Consider the following 24,923-nt stretch of genomic DNA (forward strand, 5'->3'; position numbering starts at 1 on the left):
AAGCTTCATGCACATAAAATCAGTTTCAATAAGGGTACGCTGATTTAATTGGAGAATCATTGTTTATGGACACTTTAGTATTGATTTTCTGTGAGAGAGAGCTCATCAAGGACACCTAGTTCCAGCAGGACAATGGGACACCCCATATGCCCAGAATTGCTACAGAGTGGTTCCAGGGACACTCTTCTGAGTGTAAACACTTTCACTAGCCACCAAACTCCCCAGACATGAAAGTTAGTGTACATATCTGGTATGTCTTGCAAATGTGCTGTTTAGAAGAAATCTGCACCCCCTCGTACTATTATGGATTTATGGACAGCCCTGTAGGATTCATGGTGTCAACTCCCTCCAGCACTACTTCAGTCATTAGTCGAGTCCATGCCACGTCGTGTTGCGGCACTTCTGCATGTTCGCAGGGGCCCTACATTGTATTAGACAGGTGTACCAGTTTCTTTGGCTCTTCATTGTAGCTGCCGAGTCTTACCTTGAAGAGGAAAAATACCAATAATGCTGGTAGTTGCACTTAAAGGTGAAAACACTAACTGTAGCTGTTGGAACTATCAGTGCCTTCCCAGGGAAGAAAAAAGGTTGGAAAGGCCTAGAATCAGAAAGACCCGCCTTTTGTAAGGATGTGAAGAAACAGAAACTTAGATATTTCTTACTGGTGGTGTGTAAACTGTCACCATGATTGCATTGTGTGTTCCTGATCCACTATTGTGTGGCACTGCAGTTAATTTCAGAAGGCAGTTGCAGTGCAGTGACTACTTCAAGCTACATATCTCTACCAATAATATAGAATAAAGTAGTATAGATCACTAAAGATGGTTCCAAAAAGGATGTGTGTGGGTCGATGATTTTCCAAGGTATCTCTGAACTCTCCTCCTCCACACCTGCCCCCTTGCTGTGACATGATGGCAAGAACCTCATGTACTCCTTCAACCTTTCCTATCTACTTCTTTTTCAGTAATTGTTTATAATTTCTTATTTTTCTTTGGATATAGGTTTCTTATGTTTTGTTAATTAATTTTAAAGAAAAGGTTGCAGAGGAGGCAAAAGTAAACAAAGCAACACCCAAGAAAGTGGCCTGCCTTCATGTTGTTGGGGCATGGGCAAATCTGCATCAGACCCTAGACCTAAGAGTCCCACATTCTATCGTAATAGATCTCTCAGATTCTGGGTCCAGCACATTAGCAAAGAGGCCAGGCTGGCAACATAACCTGTCATAACCTGTAAGGTGATACGTTGGAAACAGGTAGCAAGTGAAATAAAAGTGCCCCTATTAACAAATATCGTTAAACTGTATATTGAACTAGACTAATTTGACACTCCTCAGATGGGCACATAAAATACCACTTTAACAAACACATTGTTTGCAGTAAGACACTGGTATTTTCCTGAATTAACATATGACACTGTACTGCTTTAAGCATGTGTTGGGCAGTATTTGTTTTGTGGATTGTGTCCAAACATTGCAAAAATGAAACTGAAAGTAGCTGTTGAAATAGTAGAGAAAACATTAAAAACAGACACCCACTATATACACTATCTCCTTTGTTTTTAACAGCTATAAACAAGTGTAATAATAATTTGTATCCAATGACGACAATATTATGAAAAGGATAGATTGCTACTCACCATATAGATGAGATACTGAGCTGCAAACTCCATTATGCAGTGAGTAGCAATGTATCCTTTTCATAATATTCTCATTATTCCACCCTGGATTTTCTGTTGTTTGATTTTCCCTAATGACTTGTATCCATCTAGACATACTTACTAAATTTCATTTATTTCCAAACAATATTTTAGGAAGCATAACACATTTCATACTCCATATATCTTCACATTTTTCTGTATTGTTATTAGAAAGTCATCTTTTTTATGGAACTCTATATGTTTGTTGGACGATATTAAATTAATGTTCTTTGAGATGCATCATGTTGTCGAAGCTGTAGTGTTCTGCTTTACAAGTAGTTTTTTCAATTGTAACTTTATTTACTCTGTGGCTCTGTCCTGTGGAGTAGTAGCCCCAAAAACAGACCTAGTGGAAACATTGTAATATTATATCTAGTGCTCTGATCAGAGTGGATTCTTATGGCAGTTAGCTATACAAGTATCTTCTTAGCAAATTGTTTCAAATTCTGCTATGCTGCATATGTGACTGTGTGAGAGGTGATGACATCAACCGAACAACTGCATACGTTTGACTGAATATTTTTGTTATAGATACTTTTATGTGACAAGAATTTTGTTTTTCATTGGTATATACTGTAACTGCATTCCTTTTTTAATAAACAGAAAATGCTGTGTATGAAAGTCAGATCTGCAAGTTGAAACAAAGTAATGAAGAACTGAAGGCTGAGAATGTTGAGCTGAAACGTCGGATGGCTGCATTGGAAAAAATTGCAGAAGAAAATTGCTCATTAAGACAAGCAGTGGAAGACTGTCAAGTAAGTCAAAATTAATGCCGTAAATATTCATAGGAAAAGTATTAAGCACAAAAAATTTGTATCTTGAGAACACCAATAAGATTAGTGACATGTAAGGAATATAACGAGAGTGAAAATCGCAGTCATCTATTTCTGTTACTTTTGTTACTTGTACTAATCTCCTCAAATCTGGAATGCATGAGGTAGGTATATTTATAGTAGAATGAGTTTCTCAGATGTATACCATAGAGAACATTTTTAACTGACAGTAAAATTGCTCCTGTATTAAAACAAACATTTAAAAACATCGTGAAGGTAGTTGCGTAAAAGCTTGAAATTTGAAATATTGTTGCCTAAACAAATGTTATATCAAAAATGGGAATCAGAGAAGTATACCATTCCAGAATAGCATATGGTTCAGAATGAGAAAGATTGTGAATAAAATCCCAAAATCATTGGCCTACATTAATGGGAAGAGAATTGTGTAATACTGTAATTTTTTTAAAAAAGAAAAAACGCTGGAACAAAACTAGGAGACCTGATTTGTTGCTAGGATTATGGTACAGTAGTTAAAGGAGATAACATGTCAAGGAAATGCTTGTAAACAATTAATTTTGGATAATTACATTGTGCAAAGAACATTGTAAAATTACAGGTTGCTGCACGTTGGGGTCAGTCGTCTGCACTTTTGTTAACACTATCTTTGTTGTTCAGTCCACCTACCTCGATAGGCTTCTTGCCGATGTCCCTTCACTCTGTGATAGCAGATACATGCTGGGCAGTCTAAAGCAGCGTTGATGAAACCACTACCTAATACCTACCACACAGAGGCCGCATAACTCTAGTTGAATGTCAGTTCCTGAAAGTTAATGATTAAAAAAAAAACAAGGCATTCAGCATCTTCATTCTACTTGCAGAAAAGTGTTTAAAATTAGATTAACACTGCTTTTTATTCATACTGAAACACATGAAATGGCTATTGAGTTTGTATTTAATAGGGTAAAATGATATCATTCAAAGTTCACTGTCTGTATAACAAAAATTTTAGTAAGTCCGACCCGATTAATTTTCACATTCTACCAGTCACAGACCCACAACTATTCATGAGTTAAACATTCGGTCATTTCAGTGGTATTTCTCTAAAGAGGTACTCGCCAAAATATTCTGAACAGAGCACGAAACACGTCACGTGGAGTTGTTATTATGACCAGAAAGTTCACATGCTCATATCACTCTAACTATTTAGTTTAGAAACACCAAACTTTCATTAAAATGTTCATAACTCCGGTCACTTCAGTCATGATATGTTTGAACCAAAATTAGCTCACTATTTTCTCATCTTACAGAGTATTTTTAAGAAGCGATCTGACATCGTGTTATCCATAGACCGGCTAGCAAGCAACTCCTCTCGAGGTAGTCTCCTATCTGTCACTTCACTATTCATGTGGGAACAGCTTAATTCTGATTGGCTGTTGATCTAAACAACCAGTCAGAGTGTTCCTTTTCAGATCATTCTCACGGAAAATCTTGCCTTATCCAATCACTAATTTGATAGTAATTAATGTCAGCAAAACTTCAGATTCTTGTATTTTGTTTAATCAAAATAAACGAAGTGCAAAATATTCTTCAAATTTATAAAAAAACTTATTCCACCTCTAACTTCCATTCTGCGTACTTTTATACAAAATCAAGCGCACACTGACTTACGTCACCTGAATCGTGGTTGCAAATTGTAAGACATTTCCAGAGGCAGATGTGGACTCTGACCACAATCTATTGGTTATGACCTGTAGATTAAAACTGAAGAAACTGCAAAAAGGTGGGAATTTAAGGAGATGGGACCTGGATAAACTAAAAGAACCAGAGGTTGTACAGAGATTCAGGGAGAGCATAAGGGAGCAATTGACAGGAATGGGGGAAATAAATACAGTAGAAGAAGAATGGGTAGCTTTGAGGGATGAAGTAGTGAAGGCAGCAGAGGATCAAGTAGGTAAAAAGACGAGGGCTAGTAGAAATCCTTGGGTAACAGAAGAAATATTGAATTTAATTGATGAAAGGAGAAAATATAAAAATGCAGTAAGTGAAACAGGCAAAAAGGAATACAAACGTCTCAAAAATGATATCGACAGGAAGTGCAAAATGGCTAAGCAGGGATGGCTAGAGGACAAATGTAAGGATGTAGAGGCCTATCTCACTAGGGGTAAGATAGATACCGCCTACAGGAAAATTAAAGAGACCTTTGGAGATAAGAGAACGACTTGTATGAATATCAAGAGCTCAGATGGAAACCCAGTTCTAAGCAAAGAAGGGAAAGCAGAAAGGTGGAAGGAGTATATAGAGGGTCTATGCAAGGGCGATGTACTTGAGGACAATATTATGGAAATGGAAGAGGATGTAGATGAAGATGAAATGGGAGATACGATACTGCGTGAAGAGTTTGACAGAGCACTGAAAGACCTGAGTCGAAACAAGGCCGCCGGAGTAGACAATATTCCATTGGCACTACTGACGGCCGTGGGAGAGCCAGTCCTGACAAAACTACCATCTGGTGAGCAAGATGTATGAAACAGGCGAAATACCCTCAGACTTCAAGAAGAATATAATAATTCCAATCCCAAAGAAAGCAGGTGTTGACAGATGTGAAAATTACCGAACTATCAGCTTAATAAGTCACAGCTGCAAAATACTAACACGAATTCTTTAGAGACGAATGGAAAAACTAGTAGAAGCCAACCTCGGGGAAGATCAGTTTGGATTCCGTAGAAACACTGGAACACGTGAGGCAATACTGACCTTACGACTTATCTTAGAAGAAAGATTAAGGAAAGGCAAACCTACGTTTCTAGCATTTGTAGACTTAGAGAAAGCTTTTGACAATGTTGACTGGAATACTCTCTTTCAAATTCTAAAGGTGGCAGGGGTAAAATACAGGGAGCGAAAGGCTATTTACAATTTGTACAGAAACCAGATGGCAGTTATAAGAGTCGAGGGACATGAAAGGGAAGCAGTGGTTGGGAAGGGAGTAAGACAGGGTTGTAGCCTGTCCCCGATGTTGTTCAATCTGTATATTGAGCAAGCAGTAAGGGAAACAAAAGAAAAATTCGGTGTGGGTATTAAAATTCATGGAGAAGAAATAAAAACTTTGAGGTTCGCCGATGACATTGTAATTCTGTCAGAGACAGCAAAGGACTTGGAAGAGCAGTTGAATGGAATGGACAGTGTCTTGAAAGGAGGATATAAGATGAACATCAACAAAAGCAAAACAAGGATAATGGAATGTAGTCTAATTAAGTCGGGTGATGCTGAGGGAATTAGATTAGGAAATGAGGCACTTAAAGTAGTAAAGGAGTTTTGCTATTTGGGGAGCAAAATAACTGATGATGGTCGAAGTAGAGAGGATATAAAATGTAGGCTGCCAATGGCAAGGAAAGCGTTTCTGAGGAAGAGAAATTTGTTAACATCCAGTATTGATTTAAGTGTCAGGAAGTCATTTCTGAAAGTATTCGTATGGAGTGTAGCCATGTATGGAAGTGAAACATGGACAATAAATAGTTTGGACAAGAAGAGAATAGAAGCTTTCGAAATGTGGTGGTACAGAAGAATGCTGAAGATTAGATGGGTAGATCACATAACTAATGAGGAAGTATTGAATAGGATTGGGGAGAAGAGAAGTTTGTGGCACAACTTGACCAGAAGAAGGGATCGGTTGGTAGGACATGTTCTGAGGCATCAAGGGATCACCAATTTAGTATTGGAGGGCAGCGTGGAGGGTAAAAATCGTAGGGGGAGACCAAGAGATGAATACACTAAGCAGATTCAGAAGGATGTAGGTTGCAGTAAGTACTGGGAGATGAAAAAGCTTGCACAGGATAGAGCAGCATGGAGAGCTGCATCAAACCAGTCTCAGGACTGAAGACCACAACAACAACAACAACAGATGAAAAAAAATATAGCCATCCTGCAGCCACTTTACTAGACGGCAGCATGCCTTACTGCAACAAATGTCATCTCATAATAACTTGCTGCATTACAAGGTGTCATTATTTATGGGTCTTTGTATAGTTGTAAACTTTGAATTACAAGCATCACACTGCTTATCCTGTGACTGATGAATGTGTGAGTGATACTATTATATGAGGGTCATTCAGAAAGTAAAGAAAGTTTTTTTTCTTTAGAATTTTTTATTTGATATAGCTAGACAAAATAGTATCTTACATACAATTTGATACCTAAAGTTATTACTTCTCTCCTTTTCTGCTACATCACTCCCCTCCCCACCTCTCCCCTCCCCTGCCCTCTGTCTGCACTGCAGCACTTCACTATCCACCAACCCCACCATACTATCTCTCCCCCTCTCCACCCCAACCTCTTCCTTACCCCCACGCAGTAGCCATTCCCATCATGCACTGGTGCTGCTGCTCTCAGTGTGGTTTCAGTTGCCTGAGACTGTAGTCATGTGTGTGAGCTGCATTTGCGTGAGTGAGTGAGTGTGTGTGTGTGTGTGTGTGTGTGTGTGTGTGTGTGTGTGTGTGTGTGTGTGTTGTCTATTGTTGACAAAGGCCTTAATGGCCGAAAGCTTATTTGTGACAGTCTTTTTGTTGTGCCTATCTGTGACTCAGCATCTCCACCATATGGTGAGGAGCAACTTTCCTTTCATAGTATTGTTAAATTTGATAGTTTAGCTACTTTTCTATGTAGTCACCATTCAAATATAGGCTTTTGTACTGTTTTACCAGTTTTTCTATGCTTTCTGCGTACATAATTGCTGCCAAGTTATTGATCCACTCATTAAGGGCTTCTTTAAGTTGATCATCATTTCTGTAGCAGTGTCCGATCAAAACGTCTTTCAATTTGGGGAATTGGTCATAATAACTTGGGGCTAAGTCTCGACTGTATAGCGGATGTCACACCACACCACATTCCAATGGTGCTGTGAAGTCATTGAAGTTTCTGACAGTAGGCTGGTGCATTTATGGTCTCACACCTAGACATTTAATTGATGAGCAGGACACCCTTACGATCCCAAAACACCATAGTCATAGTCTTGTTTTGCTTTTTTTGGTTTCATTAGGGATTGTGAATCATGCCATTCCGTTGGTTGGTTCTTTGTTTCTGGTGTGAAATGTGATATCCAAGTCTCATTACCTGTGACAACATGTTTCAAAAATTCATCACCATTATTTTCCTCAAGTGATGAATACTTATAGCTCTATTAGCTACATGAAAGCACAGCTTCCAATTTGTAGCATCATTCTCAGAATGGAACATGGCTGTCTGGCCAGAGGCAAGTGGAGGAAATAAGTATCTGTAGCCATCTCACAATGGAATGGTCCAGTCTGACATGTTGAAACCTACCCTGAAATTTTTCACACAGGAATAATACTATGAAAGAAATGCTCTATCAAAACTTAAGCTGCTAAGGCACACTCTAAGTATTTAAAAAACTTGAAAATTTCCAAATTTGTAGTTCACCAGGTGTCTTGGAAATATACATCCCTGCCTTAGTTGTAGCAGTCTGTGTGTGAGCAATACAGCAGGTACACACACTTGATTGACGGCACGTCAGTAAACAAATAATACAGCACAATGTGATCATAATTTATAAAGCAAAATCCAGTTCCATTGATAGTATCACTGGCAAAGTTGTTCACAGTTACTGTTCACTCTAATTTGCAACTTATTCAATACCTCATGCACACATTACTGCCAACTCCAGCATCTCGGACTGGAATTCAGTTGTCACGAGCCTACCCCCAGAATCCATTTCCCTCCTCACCCCTGTGACACACCACACACCAACCTTGTATATGCTCCCCAAAATCCACAAACCCAATAATCCTTTACTTCCCATTGTGGCTGGTTATTGTGCCCCACTGAAAGAATTTCAGCCCTAAAGACCAACACCTCCAACTAATTGCCTGTAATCTAGCCACCCATGACAAAGACACCAACCATTTCCTTCACTGTCTTTTCGCCATCCCCACCTCTTTAACTCCCGGATCCCCACTCGTCACTGTTGATGCCACCACCCTATACACCAACATCCTTCATGCCCATGGTCTTACTGTTATTAAACATTACCTTTCCCAGTGTCCTTCAGACTCGAGACCCACTACCTCATTCCTCATACACCTTACGAACTTTATCCCAACACCCAACTGCTCTTCCTTTGAAGGGAAAGCCTATAAACAAATCTGTGGCACAGCCATGGGTACCCACAGACAACCTCTTATGCCAACCTTTTTATGGGCCATGTAGAGGAGACCTTCGTAGCCTCCAAAAACACCGCACGTCTTGTCTGGCTCAGGTTCACTGATGATGTTGTCGTAATCTGGACACAGAGGCAAGACACCCTATTTGCGTTCCTTCACAGCCTCAACACCTTCCATCCTACCCGCTTGACATGGTCCTCCTCAACCCAGCCTTCCTAGATGTTGACCTCCTCCCCTCTGGTGGCCCCATCCACACCTCTATCAACATTAAACCCAACAACCACCAACTGTACCTGCATTTTGACTACTGTCTTCCCTTTCACACCAAAAAAATCCCTCCCATACAGTCTGGCAGTCAGGGACGGCATTATCTCCAGTGACAAGAATTTCCTTGCTCAGTATACTCAGGGTCGCACCAAGGCCTTCACAGGCCAGTGCTACCCACAGACTTAGTCTGCAAACAGATCTCCCATGCAATTCCCCCACCCCAAATCCCCTTTCCACCACGCCCAAGAACCAGCCACAAAGGAGTATCCTCTTTGTGACCTACCACCACCCCCTCAGACTGGAACAACTGAACTACAGTCTTCACCAAGGCTTTTATTATCTATGACCATGCACTGAAGTGAGAACATCCTACCCAATGTCCTTCCTACCCCTCCTAAAGTGGTGTGCCATTGCCCACACCCAATGCCACCCCCTTGCCACAAGGATCATAAGTACCTGTGGAAGACACAGGTGCAAGACCTGCCGAGTCCACCCACCCAGTACTTCCTATGCCAGTCCTGTCACAGGTTTATCCTATCCCATCAGGGGCCAGGCCACGCCAACCCGCTGTCCACCAGGATGAATGGCTACAGTTGGCAAAGAGCAAAGTTGACCACCCTGGCACAACATGCAGCTGAACATTACATACTTGATTTCAATGTCTGGTTCACTACCTGAGCGATCTGGATCCTTCCCTCCACCACCAGCTTTTCTGGCCCGCTCCAATAATTATCCTGGCCTCAACTATGGCAACATAATGTCCCCAAATCTCCACCCAACAGTTTCCACCCCCTCTGTCCTATCATCTTTTCCCCATTCTCATCTCCCACCCCGTTTGTCACCCTCTGCCAATGCTCACGCCCATCTTTTCCCACTCCTCCACCGGACAATGTTTGTCTCTCTCCCCACCTACTATCCCGTCCCCTTTCCCACCACCTCTAGACTGCTGTTTGCATCCCACTTGATAGTCGCATTCTGGCCCAAGATGCTGGAGTTGGCAGTCATGAGTGAATGAGGTGTGCTTGCTTGTGTATTTGAATGGCGTGTGTTTCTCTTTTGCTGATGAAGGCTGTGGCCGAACGCTTTTAATTGTACCTGTCCACAACTTAGCATGTCTTTTTTACTGTAAGTAGCAATCTGTATTTTCCTGCCCTGTCGATATTCCTACCTGGAGTGTCCATTGTTTGATTTCAACTTATTCAATGTCCATAATAATTAGCAGGTGCCTTTCTGGTATCACTGAATGTCAACACTGGAGGTAAAACAATTAATTTTCTTTGCATTTTCTTCATATATGCTTGTGTAACACCATCTCTCTTTGTGCGGTTCCAGAGTTTCACAATAATGGGGTATCCAATTAATGTTTTGTATAAGAACGTAGGCTTCTGCGGCCGGTCTCATAGTGATTAAAATTCTTCTGGGTATTATGCCGCGTCATTGCTAAAAACTAACAATATTCATTATTGTTAGTTTTAGCAATGACGCGGCATAATACCCAGAAGAATTTTAATCACTATAATGTTTTGTACTTTGTAATTGTTGTGACTCGCCGATCTTACAAAGTTGTGCCGCGCAGTTACGCGCATCCTCTACATGCGGCGCTGTTGCAGCAGTGCCACCTAAGCGGCCAGCCAGCCAGCGGCTGCTAGACTCAGACTCAGTTATGATTTGACTGTTAAAGTGTACACACGTCTTACTCTGTTTACTTGATCTGTGACTTTCATGTGTTGCGTCTACCTTGAAATATATTTGTTCAACTTGAAGTTATAACAATTGGCGACGAGGTAGTGATTTTTCTTTTCCATCGTTGACCCACATGTTTCCATGGCTACTTTAGAGCAACTATTGCAAGGTCTCATAGAACAGCAAACTCTTCTCACAAATGCGATTCGTGATTTTGTCACGGCATCAAATGCGGAGCGTCTCTCATCGTTCTCTCTCCCTCCTTTTCCTCCTTACGACGAGATGGCGGAAGACTGGTCTGATTACGAAAAAGGTCTTCGACAGCACTTCTTGGCGTTTCATGTTGCGGACGAACAAACATGTAAGTCTTTATTCCTTTCACGGATTTCACCTCAAATGTATCAGTTGTTGTCGCAATTGGCTCCTTTGAAAGATCCTGCGTCCTTGTCCTTTGCTGAAATGTGCTCACTTCTATATGTATATTTTCAAAAGCAAACACATTTGGTAGCCTCTCGTGTTGCCTTTTATCATTGTCAAAAACAACCGAATCAATCCTATCGCACTTGGGCTGCTGAACTTCACGGCCTCAGTAGAATGTGTCAATTTGTTACTGAAGTTCACAAAGAATCCTATGCCGATTCCATGGTACGGGATGCTATTATCCGATTGGCGCCCGACAAAGAAGTTAGGCAACATGCTCTTCAGTTGGCAGATCCGACTCTAGATGAAGTCCTATCCGTCTCTCAGTCTTTTGAAATTTCTCGCGTCACTGAAGTGCAAATAGAGGCATGGGGCGACGTCAGGGAATACAACCTCTGTGCGATGTTGACGAAGCATGTGGCGTGTCCCCGCCGGCCGATGTGGCCATAGTACGCTCCCAAGCGCAGCCTCGTCCTAACTGTAAACAAACCTCTAAGAAACTGCAGCGAAACCCGTGGCAGCTTCCTTCATGTCTGCGGTGTTTTACGAAACATTCACAAGAAGATTGTCCACAATGTTGGGCCGTGTGTCACAGATGCAAAGATGTGTCATCCATTTGCAAATCCGACTGCATACATGATGATCATGAACATGACGCTGATTCTGATTCTGTTTTGTCTGTCAATTGTACTTCTTCCCTTTCAGGGAAGTTATTCCTCACTGTCCAAATACTTGGTCAAGATGTTCGCATGCAGGTGGACACTGGTTCTGCTGCCACTATCATCAATTCTTAGACGTATCTTCAGTTGGGGTCTCCAATCCTGTCACCTGTCACTAGGCAGTTACGGACTTACAATAAACAGAAGATTTCTCTCTTGGGACACTTTGATGCTGAGGTATCTTACAAATCAGTCGTTCACACTGTTCCCATATTTGTGGTCAACCATAGTAACGCAGAGAATCTTTTTGGTTTCGATGTCTTTCGCGTTTTTGGGTTCTCCATAGATAACTCTGTAATATCGTCTCTGATGCTATTCCTTATGCTCAATTGGATTCCTTGTTGACAACATTTTCATCCCTTTTTTCTCGTGGGCTAGGCTGTTCAAATGACTTTGAAGCTCATATCATGCTCAAACCCACTGCTCGGCCTAAGTTTTTTGGGGCTTGGCCCATTCCTGTGGCCCTTTGTGATCAGGTCAAACAGGAGCTGGATCGTCTCACTGCTTCAGGGGTCTTGCTTCCTGTCACTTCCAGTGAATGGTCCTCTCCTGTCGTTGTCATTGCTAAGCCAAATGGTGATATTTGTCTCTGTGGCGATTTCAAAGCTACTGTAAATGCTCAATGCCTTATCAACACTTAGCCTATGCCTCGACCTGAAGAATTGTTCACTGAACTTGCTGGAGGCCAGTATTTTTCTAAACTTGACCTGTCAGAAGCTTATCATCAACTTCCTCTCGATGCTGCTTCCCGGCAGTCCTTAACATGCCTTTCGGCCACTATCAATACCAATGATTGGCATTTGGGGTTGCCAGCACCCCTGCTCTCTTTCAGCGATTCTTGGAAGAATTATTGCTCACCGTCCCTGGGTGTATAAATTACCAGGACGACATTGTTGTCACTAGCTCCACCACTGCCAAACATCTTCAAAATCTCCGCACACTTTTTCATGTCTTACATACTGCCGGTCTTAAGTGTAACCTTCAGAAATCAAAATTTTTTCAGGCATCTATCACGTACTTGGGGTTTCAACTCTCTCAGTATGGTATTCGTCCGCTTCAGCAAACTGTCGCTGCGATTGATGCCCTTCCTTGCCCTACATCTTTTAAGGAACTGCAGGCCTTCTTGGGGAAAATAGCATGCTATCACAAGTTTTTACAGTCCGCTGCTTCAGTGGCTCAGCCGTTGCATCGCCTGTTGCATAAAAACGTGCCTTTTCACTGGTCCGCGTCATGTGGTGCGGCTTTCCAGAAATTGAAGACTATGCTGAAACAGACCCCGTGCCTGGCTACTTATCGACCTGACCAACATCTTGTTCTTGCCACGGACACCTCTCAATACGGGGTTGGTGCAGACCGTGCACACTGTTTTTCTGACGGTTCTGAACAACCCATTGCTTATGCCTCCAAAACGCTCACGGATGCCCAACAAAAGTATTCTCAAATTAAAAATGAAGCTTTGGCCAATATTTATGCTCTTCATAAGTTTGGTGTTTTTCTCTATGGATCCAAATTTCATTTTGTTACGGATCACAAACCATTTGTTTCCTTGTTTCATCCATCAATGTCATTTCCCGACAAGGCTGCACACCGCCTCCAGCATTGGGCTCTTTACTTGTCTCGTTTCAATTATGAGATTCATTTCTGGCCGACGACTCAACATGCGAAAGCTGATGCACTGTCTCACCTTCCCCATGGGTCCTGATCTGGCATTCGATAGGGACAAACTTTTGTGTTTCCACCCGGATGTTGCCGAGCAGCGGGTTGTGGACGGGTTCCCCATCACCGGGGACTGGCTGGCGGCTGCTACAGGTTCTGACCCTACCCTCTCCCGGGTTTTACGCTGTATTCAGAAGGGTTGGCCAGATCGTCCATCCACTAAGACTTCTGATCCGTTGTGGAACTACTAAGCTTTGTGTTACCGCCTCATGGCTAAGGATGATCTTATCCTCCTTTCCACCGAAAATGCTTCACCGTGTGTTGTGGCACATGCGTTTTTGTGTGCTTTGGTCTTGCGCCTCCTTCACCAAGGGCACTGGGGTGTGTCTCGCACAAAATCTCTGGCGCACCGTCATGTGTACTGGCCTCGCATTGACTCTGAAATCGCACACATGGTCTCTGCCTGCTGCCCTTGTGCATCATAGGCTGCTGCCCCGAAGTCATCTTTGTCACCGTGGCCTTCGCCTGAGAAGCCCTGGGAGCGTATTCATTAGGTACTTATTGGCTTCTCGTTATTGACGCCTATTCTAACTTTCCTTTCATTGTCAGTTGCACGTCGCCTACCACTGTGGCAACCACCAATGCTCTAGCTCGCATTTTCTCTTTGGAAGGCCTTCCCTGTACTCTTGTTACCGATAGTGGTCCGCAATTTGCCTCTTCCGATTTTGTGGATTTTTGTGCCCGTCACGGCGTCATGCATATCATGGCCCCTCCGTTCCATCCACAGTCAAACAGTGAGGCTGAACAACTGGTCCGCACATTTAAGTCTCAGATGAGGAAACTCCTGACTTCTTCTGCTGCTGATGATGCGCCTCTCCAATTTCTGGTTTCTTACCGTTTCACCCCCATTGGTGACCACAGCCTGTCTGAGCTCTTACATGGCCGACAGCCCCGCACGCTACTTCATCCTCTGCAGCCTTCCACCTCACGGTCGCGGGTGCCTTCGCTTGGCCGATTCACCACCAATGACCTTGTATGGGCACGGGGATATGGCAGGCAGCCAAAATGGAGTCCTGGCTGCAACTTACAACACCGTGGCCGACGCCTGTATGAAATCCAGACGGACACGGGTGTTGCAGTGCGTCATTCGGACCACGTGTGCTGGCAACACCTGTTCCGGATGCCGCTACACCACCTTCGGCTCTACCTGACGCTCGGGATACTGGAATCTCTCATTACTCACAACACAGTCCTCTCACCATCATATCGGTGCCAGCACAAGAACTGACGCCACCAGGAGACAAGCCCATGCGGGAACCAGATGACCATCATCTGTCGGAGCAACTCTACTTGCCTCCTTCTCCTACAGACGCAGACACATCACCCATGTCTGCTGTTATATCAGCCGGACTTGCCGCAACAGGCAGATTGGTGCACGGGGCCCTAGCAGATTCAACCCCCACGTCTCCTGTCATCTCGACCCGTTATCATCGGGGACACTTCCGGCCGTACGGGAAGCCTCTTCCTCGAGACTTTACGGCCAGTCAAACAACACGTATGGACGTTAGCAATCTACAGGCCACCTCCATCAAGACCTGTGCAAAAACTTCAGAGGGGGGAAAAGTGTTGTGACTCGCCAATCTTTCAAAGTGCCGCTGCGCAGTTACGCCCATCCTCTACATGCGGCGCTGTCTGTCAGCGATGCAGCAGCAGCGCCACTTAAGCGACCGGCCAGCCAGAGGCCGCTAGACTCGGACTCAGTTATGATTTGACTGTTAAAGTGTACACATGTCTTACTCTGTTTACTTGATCTGTGACTTTCATGTATTGTGTCTTCCTTGTAATATATTTGTTCAACTTGAAGTTATAACAGTAGTGATAAAATCTGAAGACTGGTATGCAGTCAAAATCGATATTTCTCCTGAAGACTTGCATACCTGTTATTTATTACTGGTTGATGATTTCTTGGACATTCATATGAATTATGTTGAGATTTTGTTAGAAATTGTGCAAAGGTTAGGTGAAAAAGGAAATAACTATGATGATTCTGTGAATTGTGGTTCGAACAGTGATTGTTTTGCTAATTAAAGTCCAAAGCAGAAATGCAGTACCTTCCTAGCCCAATGAAAACATGGAGAGCAATAGCTTTTGGTGGCAAAAAAGGGCTGTAAACTTTTTTGTTAAACAAAGGAGGGAGAAAATGCCTAAAGTTAAGCTATGTGAAAAGCCGGTTTCATTTTGTAAAATCTGAATGTGAATTGTATTAATGGAAGAAAGTTTCACACAGTACAAAATATGCACCAAAATGAAACTCACAAAAATGTGAAAGAAGAATTATTGAACTATTTAGATCTTGAAAGACAATGCAATATTACAGAAGGAAATCTAGGCTTTGTCAATTGCAAGTGAGATGAACATTACGGATTTCCAGGCTTCTTCAGTCTGGTTAAACAGATTCAGCAAATTATTTAGGAAAGGAAGTTGCAAAATTACCAAGTTTACTTTAAGTGAACATGCAGAGGAGATGTCATTAACAGGTAGCTTCAGGTTATTTCCTAAAACATTGTGTATAAAGTGAGTCAGTCAGGTTTCATGCAAGAACTGCACGCAAGCCACAGTTTATTGTTTTGATCGAAAAAAGAGTCCCTTGTGCAGTCATAAACAACAATGCCAGTGGGAAGTATCAGCGGATTACTGTTTCCACAGGTTTATATCTGTCTTCCAGAACCTCAAGGCAAATTAGGGCCAAAAATTTAAAAAAGAAAGACTGTGCAGCTGCAAAAATCTTGTAATTGATGCAACAAACTCTGGAAAAATGGGAGAGAATAATTTTCTGTATTTTACGTGAAACATCATCTTACCAGATGCAGAACATTATTTATTGCATTTGTTGTACTCTTGGCCTCGATAAAATGACACCTTTGTCCATAGGATGATGGCAGCAAGACTGTTGATATAATTCAGATTCTGCCTGGAACTGTGGTTCAGACCCTAATAAAGAAATGTTTTGACAGTGTAAAGCATTTTTCAGAAAATTGTTGGACAGTATAATTTCTGCTAGCTCTTTGGTTATTTTAGTATTATTAAAATCAGTCATTTGTGTATTGTCAGTCTGCATCATCAGACTAAAACTAAACATCATTTGAAAAAAACCTTGAAGGCCCGTACTGACATGATAACATTTTGTGAATAACTTAATCAAGTATTCATGGTACACAGCTCAGTATGCAGAACAAAAGCCATGTCATTTTTTTTCTCCATCATAATTCTGCCTAAATAAAAACTAGTAATTACTGTGTAATGCCTGAGTGCATTAATTTTTCTTTTATCAATGTGACTAGTACAAGGCATAAATAAGGAACTGTTTCGGCGGGGGGGGGGGGGGGCCTTATGGGCGCTCAACATCGAAGGAACTGTTTCATTGTTAGTAAAATATACATTATTTAAAAATTGCCATAAAATTTGTGGTCAGAAATTTTTATAAATCTTTCATGTCAACAAATTAAAGTCCCCATTAATGGAAGTAGTCTGTAATGAAACATCATACACTACCTTGATTTTTCCTCTGCTAGTCACCTATGTAACAATTACATCTGCAACATTTTAGGTGTGATTTAAATTCTTAAAATTTGATGTGTGCACTTAGGACTTCACGCTACATGGCGCTACTTTGTATCACCATGGCTGTGTGTGCTTATTCAGCGATTCACACACTAGGCAGGAAGTACTGTACAAATCATTGTGATAAGTGGCTCTTTGTGTGGTAAAACTGCAATGCGTCTTAGTGGATAAAATTTTGACATTGAATTTCTTTAGTTGTACTCTTCTTGTGTGCAAGATTTAAGGGTAGGTTACATGTCGGATTGGACTATTTCTTGTCAGAAGCAGATTTGTTGATCTTTGCTATCACATAAAAGCAGTAGAAAACCCATACGTAAGACACAGGTAATCTGCTAACAAACTGCATGTAGCATGTATGTGGGAAATTTTTAGACCTGATAAATGGCCTCCCCCTACAGTACCACTGAGAATTTTACAGCAGTTCTCACAAGGAAGGGGGGAAAAAAGAAAGGTGTCACCTTTACCAATTGCAGACAAGAATGCATAACCTTACAGGTTAGAGAGAAGAAAAGTAAACCTGCCCTTGAAACTGTATGCATTCAGGATAAGCGTTCAGAATTTGTCCTTATTATTAACTGTAGCAACACCTACAGAGTGCTTGAAATTAGGAGTAAAATCTCCAAATCTGGATGTAATATTTATAAAACATATTGGAGGTGATAAATTGTGCTGGCATGTTAATTCCTATGAAAAGATCAGTTATTCAGTAAGTAGTGTAATGCGTACCAGTCCAGAATTTGAAACAGTCTGGGTTAAGACTGGTCGACAATCAAGTATTAAAAAATCGGCATGAGTTTTGAGAAAACTTGGAGAATCTAGTAGATGGTGTAGCTGGAAGTTTACCTGTAAGTCCTGGCTACAAATATTTTTATTGAGGCCTTTAAATATAATGCTATTTCTGAAGGTCTCTATAAACCATTACAATGGGTTCGCTTTGTAGTGAAGTATTCGAGATAAAACAACATGGGTGAAAGAAGCTGAAGAAATTCTCCAGGCATCTAAATGACATTCACTGCAGCATAACCTTTATGTTTGATATAGAGAGTGATTAATACATCCTAGAGCTGATAGTATCAGTAATGCTTAACAAGAACAAGAAACTCAAGGTTTTAGTGACAGCACTTGTTGGTCAATGGATACTGCATGATTTCATTCAGCAGAGCTCTATAGTGGATGTTCGCTTTGAAGAAAATGGGAAAGGCAGCACCTCCAGAGAGCATTTATTACAATTCTTCTAGGAAACAAAAAAATGCTAATGTAACACCAGAACAAGTATGAAACTGAATCAAAGGCTCTTTGAGGCTTATTGACATACTGAACAGGGTACACAAGTCTTATTGTGGCTGTATGTAGTGGTTTCCTGTTATAAAAAGAGTTTTGAGAAACATATTACTGATTCAAAAAACACATTTCTTGTAGATTGGGCTGAGAAGTAAACTTAATTGAATAGGCAAAACTAGTGGAAAATGAACGTAAACTTGTCAATATCTTTCTTTTCTTATAGCCTGTAAACTGATTGTCTGAGCCATTCAGCAGTATGGAAGGGGGGTGGGGGGTGGGGAGGGGGGGTGGAGGTGAGGATCTAACATGTAATCTGTGCCACTGTGAAACTTTTCATATTTCACATTCATGCAACACTGTCATAGGTGAAAGTTGTATTAACCACAGTCAAAAACCCTTTTATCATTCTTGACAGCAAGCCTCTGGATTTGTAGTTTACTCTCTTTCATGCAGCCACCAAACCACTTAAACCACGAATATAATCAGAACCAAAGTTGGAATCAGAGGATGCACAATTGTTTTGTCAAAATTGAAGTCAGAGGTGGAAGTGTTATTCACATAATTATGAATAATGAAAGTTCTATATAACCTAGCCATTTTATTTATTTACAGAACAAAATTAGTTATATTGAGTTAATTATATAATTAATGATCACAGCATGTAATTGAAACATGTATATTGAAAACAGAAAGAAATGTACATCCCCTTAACCGATAGTTTGGCTTTAAGAGTTGAAATGCAAGACAATAGAATTGAATGATAGGCTGCTACTTTCACAAATCAACTTCTCAATTTCTTTTGCGAGTTGTGGCATTATCACAATGAAGAGAAACAGTGATCCAGTGAATGTTGATTTTAACCCCCACCCCTCCCCTCTCTCTCTCTCTCTCTCTCTCTCTCTCTCTCTCTCTGTGTGTGTGTGTGTGTGTGTGTGTGTGTGTGTGTGTGTGTGCGCGCGCGCGCGCTAATGCCAGGGCTTGAATGCAAACATACATAAATTTATTATTGATATCTGTCTGTGACAATAATCTTTAGATCTGTAGACTGTGTAACTAAATAAGGTAACACACCAGACAGTGCTGATGTACATAGAAATTGCCATCTGAATTTGCTATGTGCTGGCTACTGACAACTGTGTGTAGATAAGAGTTAGGTCAAGTTCTGTAACGGGTTGTAGAAGATCCTTAGCGCTGCCGAGTGCAGGTGGTACTTGCTGTACTGATGCTGGCAGCAAGTGTGGTGTGGCAGTTAGTGATGACCACCAGAAGTGATGACAGTCTAGTAACGACTGATGACAACATCTGTATAATGTTTTATATCACAATTATATAGTAAGTCAATGAAAATGTACAAGGGTCTCTTATTGGGGAAGCAGTCACCATTGCTTCCTTCATTCTTTTTTTGAATGCATAGACAAGCTACTCAATTCCTGTTTGAGTAGTAGATTCTTCTGCTTCTGGCTACAGGAATGTGGCTGTTGGCGGTGCAAGCAGTCACAGCAAGCAGCTAGATCCATAGATACAGACTACCAGAATAATAGGTGTGAAAGATTACGTATGATCTTCTGGATATATTCAAGAAAACAAAATTTGACAGAGAATTTTTGGTCAGATCGCTACGCTAGTAAGGACCAGTTGTACAATTCCCGGCTAGCAGCCGCTTAAGTTCTATTCTGGAAGTAACGCAGAAAACGTGTTGTACAAATATGTAAAAAAGCCTAACCAGAGAATAACTGCGGGATAACTAAACCGGTGATTGTGGCAGGAATAGCTACAGAATTGGTGATGACAAGATTTTTGTTAGAACGAGGAATGAGAAGAAACGGGAACATCACACAAATTATGGAAGAATAAGGCGATTCCAAATTTATATAAAAATTTCGTAATACTTTTCGGTCTCGTGCTTGAGAAACTGGTGCGTATTAATGAAATGTGAAACTGTTTCCTACCATAAAGCTTTTTGCTTGTAGTAGGCCTAATAGACATTTGATATTGGTACTTCGTGAATTATATTCTGTTGTGTTATAAAAATGACCATCTGTGCCAAAACAGTCTCGTTTATTTGGTGTGTGTTACAAAACTGCTGCAATATTAGAAAGGCCTATTTTGTTTTATCTAGCAGACACTGAAAAAATAGAAGTAATCACATCGAGAAACCACACCAGTCTTGTATATTATTTGTGTTAACAGCTTTTTCAGTATTAGATAACGACATTTTGATTGTTCATGTAGCAAAACGGTTGACGAACTTTGATGAGGTAATAGATTCTTTCGCAGAAAGGGAGGCACACCATGTAAAGCTGTAGTACGATTAGAGAGAAAAAAAAATGCTAGGAGTTAAGGATTGAAAAAATGAGTACTTTCTTGCTTGTCTCCTGTCTTTATTGGTTTTATGTATCCTATATTTAATTTTATGTACAGAAAACAGCAAATTTTAGCTAATAGGCAATAAAGAGTGCAAATTTTCTGAAGAGTTCTTGTTCTCCCGATTGCAAATAATTCCATCCGCTATTAATTCCATTTTTTTATATATATATATATATATATATATATATATATATATATATATATATATATATATATATATATATAAAAAAAAAGGGGGGCAGGCTGTCAAACCGGCCAACTGGGAGCAGGAGAGGCACCACAGGGCATTTAAATTTCCACTATCCTGAATATAGTTTGGTGGCATCCATTACAAAATATAAACGTTTCAATTGCACAGAGCGAAATAGTGACATGTGATAGAGGAATGCTGTATGAAGAGGTGTGGCACTGCACTTTGGCACACTTAAGACCAAATAACGTCTTACATTTCCTCGAACACATATGTTTTATGCTTCAGACGTCTCAGAAAGATATGTGCAACGAAAAAATGGTTCAAATGGCTCTGAGCACTATGGGACTTAACACCTGAGGTCATCAGTCCCCTAGACTTAGAACTACTTAAACCTAACTAACCTAAGAACATCACATACATCCATCCCCGAGGTAGGACTCGAACCTGCGACTGTAGCAGCAGCGCGGTTCCGGACTGAAGCACCTAGAACCACACGGCCACAACGGCCGGCTTGTGCACAACAAGATGAACATATTTTTGAAAATTCGATTTTTTTTTGGTATTGGCCCAGTTAGCAAATATTGTAGATCCGGGGCTGATGTGCAGAGCAGTCTGAGTTGTAGTGGGTAGTCTCCACGTGACCCGTGTTTACATTTAGTGATTTTCCTGTTTCCCCTTCGTTTATTCTCACATCAAATGAAAACAAAATGGATATATGTGGCCGGGAGCTATCAAGTGAATTAAAATACCTTCACATAAGTACGGAAGGCTAAAATATGTTATTAGTTTCAGATTTGATTTTATTTCCTCCTTTCTGACAGTCAAGCATTAATCGCCTTGCAGAAAATGAAGTTATTTTTGTCTGTTTTCTAAAGGAATTTGCCTCTGCAGAAAAAGTTTGTAAAAGTCAGTCAATGTATTTGAAACAAAATGTTTAATTCCACAGTAATGGCTAGTTTCAACTGTTCAATGCATTTCAGGTGCACGTTTTCATGTTCTAGCACGTATGACATTATGCCCTAATAAAAAACCAAACATGATATAATACAGTACTGGTGCTCCAAGAAAATTTACATCCTGAAAACCACACTGAAAAGCTTAATATCAGGTCGAGGTCTACTTCATTGGGAATCTGGACATATGAATGTGCACTTTAAATGTGCACATTTTAGTATGGTTCACGAAATTCCGATGCTCTTGGACTATCCTCTGATGTCTTGTTTCTTATAAGACAATGTATGATCTTTCAGTATTTTACACGTATGTACATATTGGCTTCCTATGTATTGCCTGTTATCTGCTCTCCCTGGCAACTGCTGAAACGAACCTATTTCTAACAGGGTGCGGGAAAATATTGCTAATGAAGGTTTGAAAAACGTTACTTTCAAAGTAAATATGCTTTTACGTAAGTTGAACTATGTGTGGGAATGTACCATGTTCTTAAATCACAGAGCGTTTCACCCTCATTTAAAAATCAACTCTGTGATGACAAGCCATTTAGAAGAATTTCGAACCCTGAAGATCAGACATTTATGTCATTATTAAAAATTTCACTGGCACATTCGTAAAGTGTAACACACGCAAAAAATATCAACATTATATGCGAAAACTTAGCTTGTCTTGCAGCTTATTAACCTTAGAGACCAATATTATACGTAAAAGTTCTGCTTTTCTTGTAGCAACACTGTGTATATTGATGTAAACTATTAACTTTTCCTGTATGTGTGTTCGTGCTACTTAAATGGTGCTGCTGTTGGCTGACTACATCACGTGTCGTGTCCTATGCTCTGCATATTAGTTGTCATCGACTGGCAAGATCACGTGACATGAGCTGTGACTGGCTTACAAAAGCACATCACAATCTCTATTTCAATGCTTCGGAAAGTAGCATGCGGTATTTGGTGGAATTCGAATTTATACTTTCGTAATACGAAAATATTCAGCGTACATGTTGCTGCACATCAAAGATCTTTCCAAAATGCATTTTTCTTCTGCATTTAGTTTTATAAAGCACTGGGAAATTCTACGCCCATATATAAAACCATAATCATTCAAAGAACTTATAAATTATACAGTTCCGAGAGAAAATATATTGTCAGTTAACAGGGAAAAAGCCTGTTTTCACCCGGGAGAAAGTATATTTTTAACCGGGAAATCTGGGAGAAATCAAGGAATTTTTTTTCCTTGTCCGCGTATACACCCTGTAGAGGAGATAGGTGTTATTCTCTTTTGTTCCTGGAGGTGACCTAGTTCTGCTCACAAACCTTCTTCAATACAAAAGAAGTTGGCCATGGCAGGCAAGAGCAAGGTTAGGTTGAAGATTTCATGTCGATATATCCCATGAAGGTGTTTGCACAACAAAGATCCAGTAAGAAAGGTGAAACAAGTCCATATCAAAAGGTATAAAGTATGGCATAGTAGTAAATCCCTGGCTTTTAATCCAAAGGTAGTAAAAGTAAAAATATTAACAACTGTAGAAGAAGGTACTACGAGGGCAATTACACTCCTGGAAATGGAAAAAAGAACACATTGACGCCGGTGTGTCAGACCCACCATACTTGCTCCGGACACTGCGAGAGGGCTGTACAAGCAATGATCACACGCACGGCACAGCGGACACACCAGGAACCGCGGTGTTGGCCGTCGAATGGCGCTAGCTGCGCAGCATTTGTGCACCGCCGCCGTCAGTGTCAGCCAGTTTGCCGTGGCATACGGAGCTCCATCGCAATCTTTAACACTGGTAGCATGCCGCGACAGCGTGGATGTGAACCGTATGTGCAGTTGACAGACTTTGAGCGAGGGCGTATAGTGGGCATGCGGGAGACCGGGTGGACGTACCGCTGAATTGCTCAACACTTGGGGCGTGAGGTCTCCACAGTACATCGATGTTGTCGCCAGTGGTCGGCGGAAGGTGCACATGCCCGTCGACCTGGGACCGGACCGCAGCGACGCACGGATGCACGCCAAGACCGTAGGATCCTACGCAGTGCCGTAGGGGACCGCACCGCCACTTCCCAGCAAATTAGGGACACTGTTGCTCCTGGGGTATCGGCGAGGACCATTCGCAACCGTCTCCATGAAGCTGGGCTACGGTCCCGCACACCGTTAGGCCGTCTTCCTCTCACGCTCCAACATCGTGCAGCCCGCCTCCAGTGGTGTCGCGACAGGCGTGAATGGAGGGACGAATGGAGACGTGTCGTCTTCAGCGATGAGAGTCGCTTCTGCCTTGGTGCCAATGATGGTCGTATGCGTGTTTGGCGCCGTGCAGGTGAGCGCCACAATCAGGACTGCATACGACCGAGGCACACAGGGCCAACACCCGACATCATGGTGTGGGGAGCGATCTCCTACACTGGCCGTACACCACTGGTGATCGTCGAGGGGACACTGAATAGTGCACAGTACATCCAAACCGTCATCGAACCCATCGTTCTACCATTCCTAGACCGGCAAGGGAACTTGCTGTTCCAACAGGACAATGCACGTCCGCATGTATCCCGTGCCACCCAACATGCTCTAGAAGGTGTAAGTCAACTACCCTGGCCAGCAAGATCTCCAGATCTGTCCCCCATTGAGCATGTTTGGGACTGGATGAAGCGTCGTCTCACGCGGTCTGCACGTCCAGCACGAACGCTGGTCCAACTGAGGCGCCAGGTGGAAATGGCATGGCAAGCCATTCCACAGGACTACATCCAGCATCTCTACGATCGTCTCCATGGGAGAATAGCAGCCTGCATTGCTGCGAAAGGTGGATATACACTGTACTAGTGCCAACATTGTGCATGCTCTGTTGCCTGTGTCTATGTGCCTGTGGTTCTGTCAGTGTGATCATGTGATGTATCTGACCCCAGGAATGTGTCAATAAAGTTTCCCCTTCCTGGGACAATGAATTCACGGTGTTCTTATTTCAATTTCCAGGAGTGTATATTGTGGAACCTTCTCATATTCAGCAGCTTTTATATCTTGAACTTGTAGCAAGAATCGATTGATTACTATATTTCAACAGGCGTCTTCGTTGCAAGTTGGGCGAAGCAATTTACATATGAGTACTTTTATTGGTGAACCAGCACACAAG

At 41.7% G+C, this 24,923-nt stretch overlaps 1 protein-coding gene across 2 annotated transcripts in view; it reads left to right on the forward strand.

Annotated features, from left to right (window-relative positions):
• The window catches only part of LOC126412774 (UHRF1-binding protein 1), a 443,324-nt gene that overhangs the window by 406,226 nt on the left and 12,175 nt on the right, over positions 1-24,923 (forward strand). For both annotated transcript variants that reach the window (XM_050082538.1, XM_050082539.1), the window contains one exon: positions 2,299-2,450. In XM_050082538.1, coding sequence (XP_049938495.1) covers positions 2,299-2,450 — 152 coding nt within the window. The remainder of the gene's footprint in view (positions 1-2,298; positions 2,451-24,923) is intronic.

Source organism: Schistocerca serialis, chromosome 7 (genome assembly GCF_023864345.2).
Source record: "Schistocerca serialis cubense isolate TAMUIC-IGC-003099 chromosome 7, iqSchSeri2.2, whole genome shotgun sequence".
NCBI lineage: Eukaryota > Metazoa > Arthropoda > Insecta > Orthoptera > Acrididae > Schistocerca > Schistocerca serialis.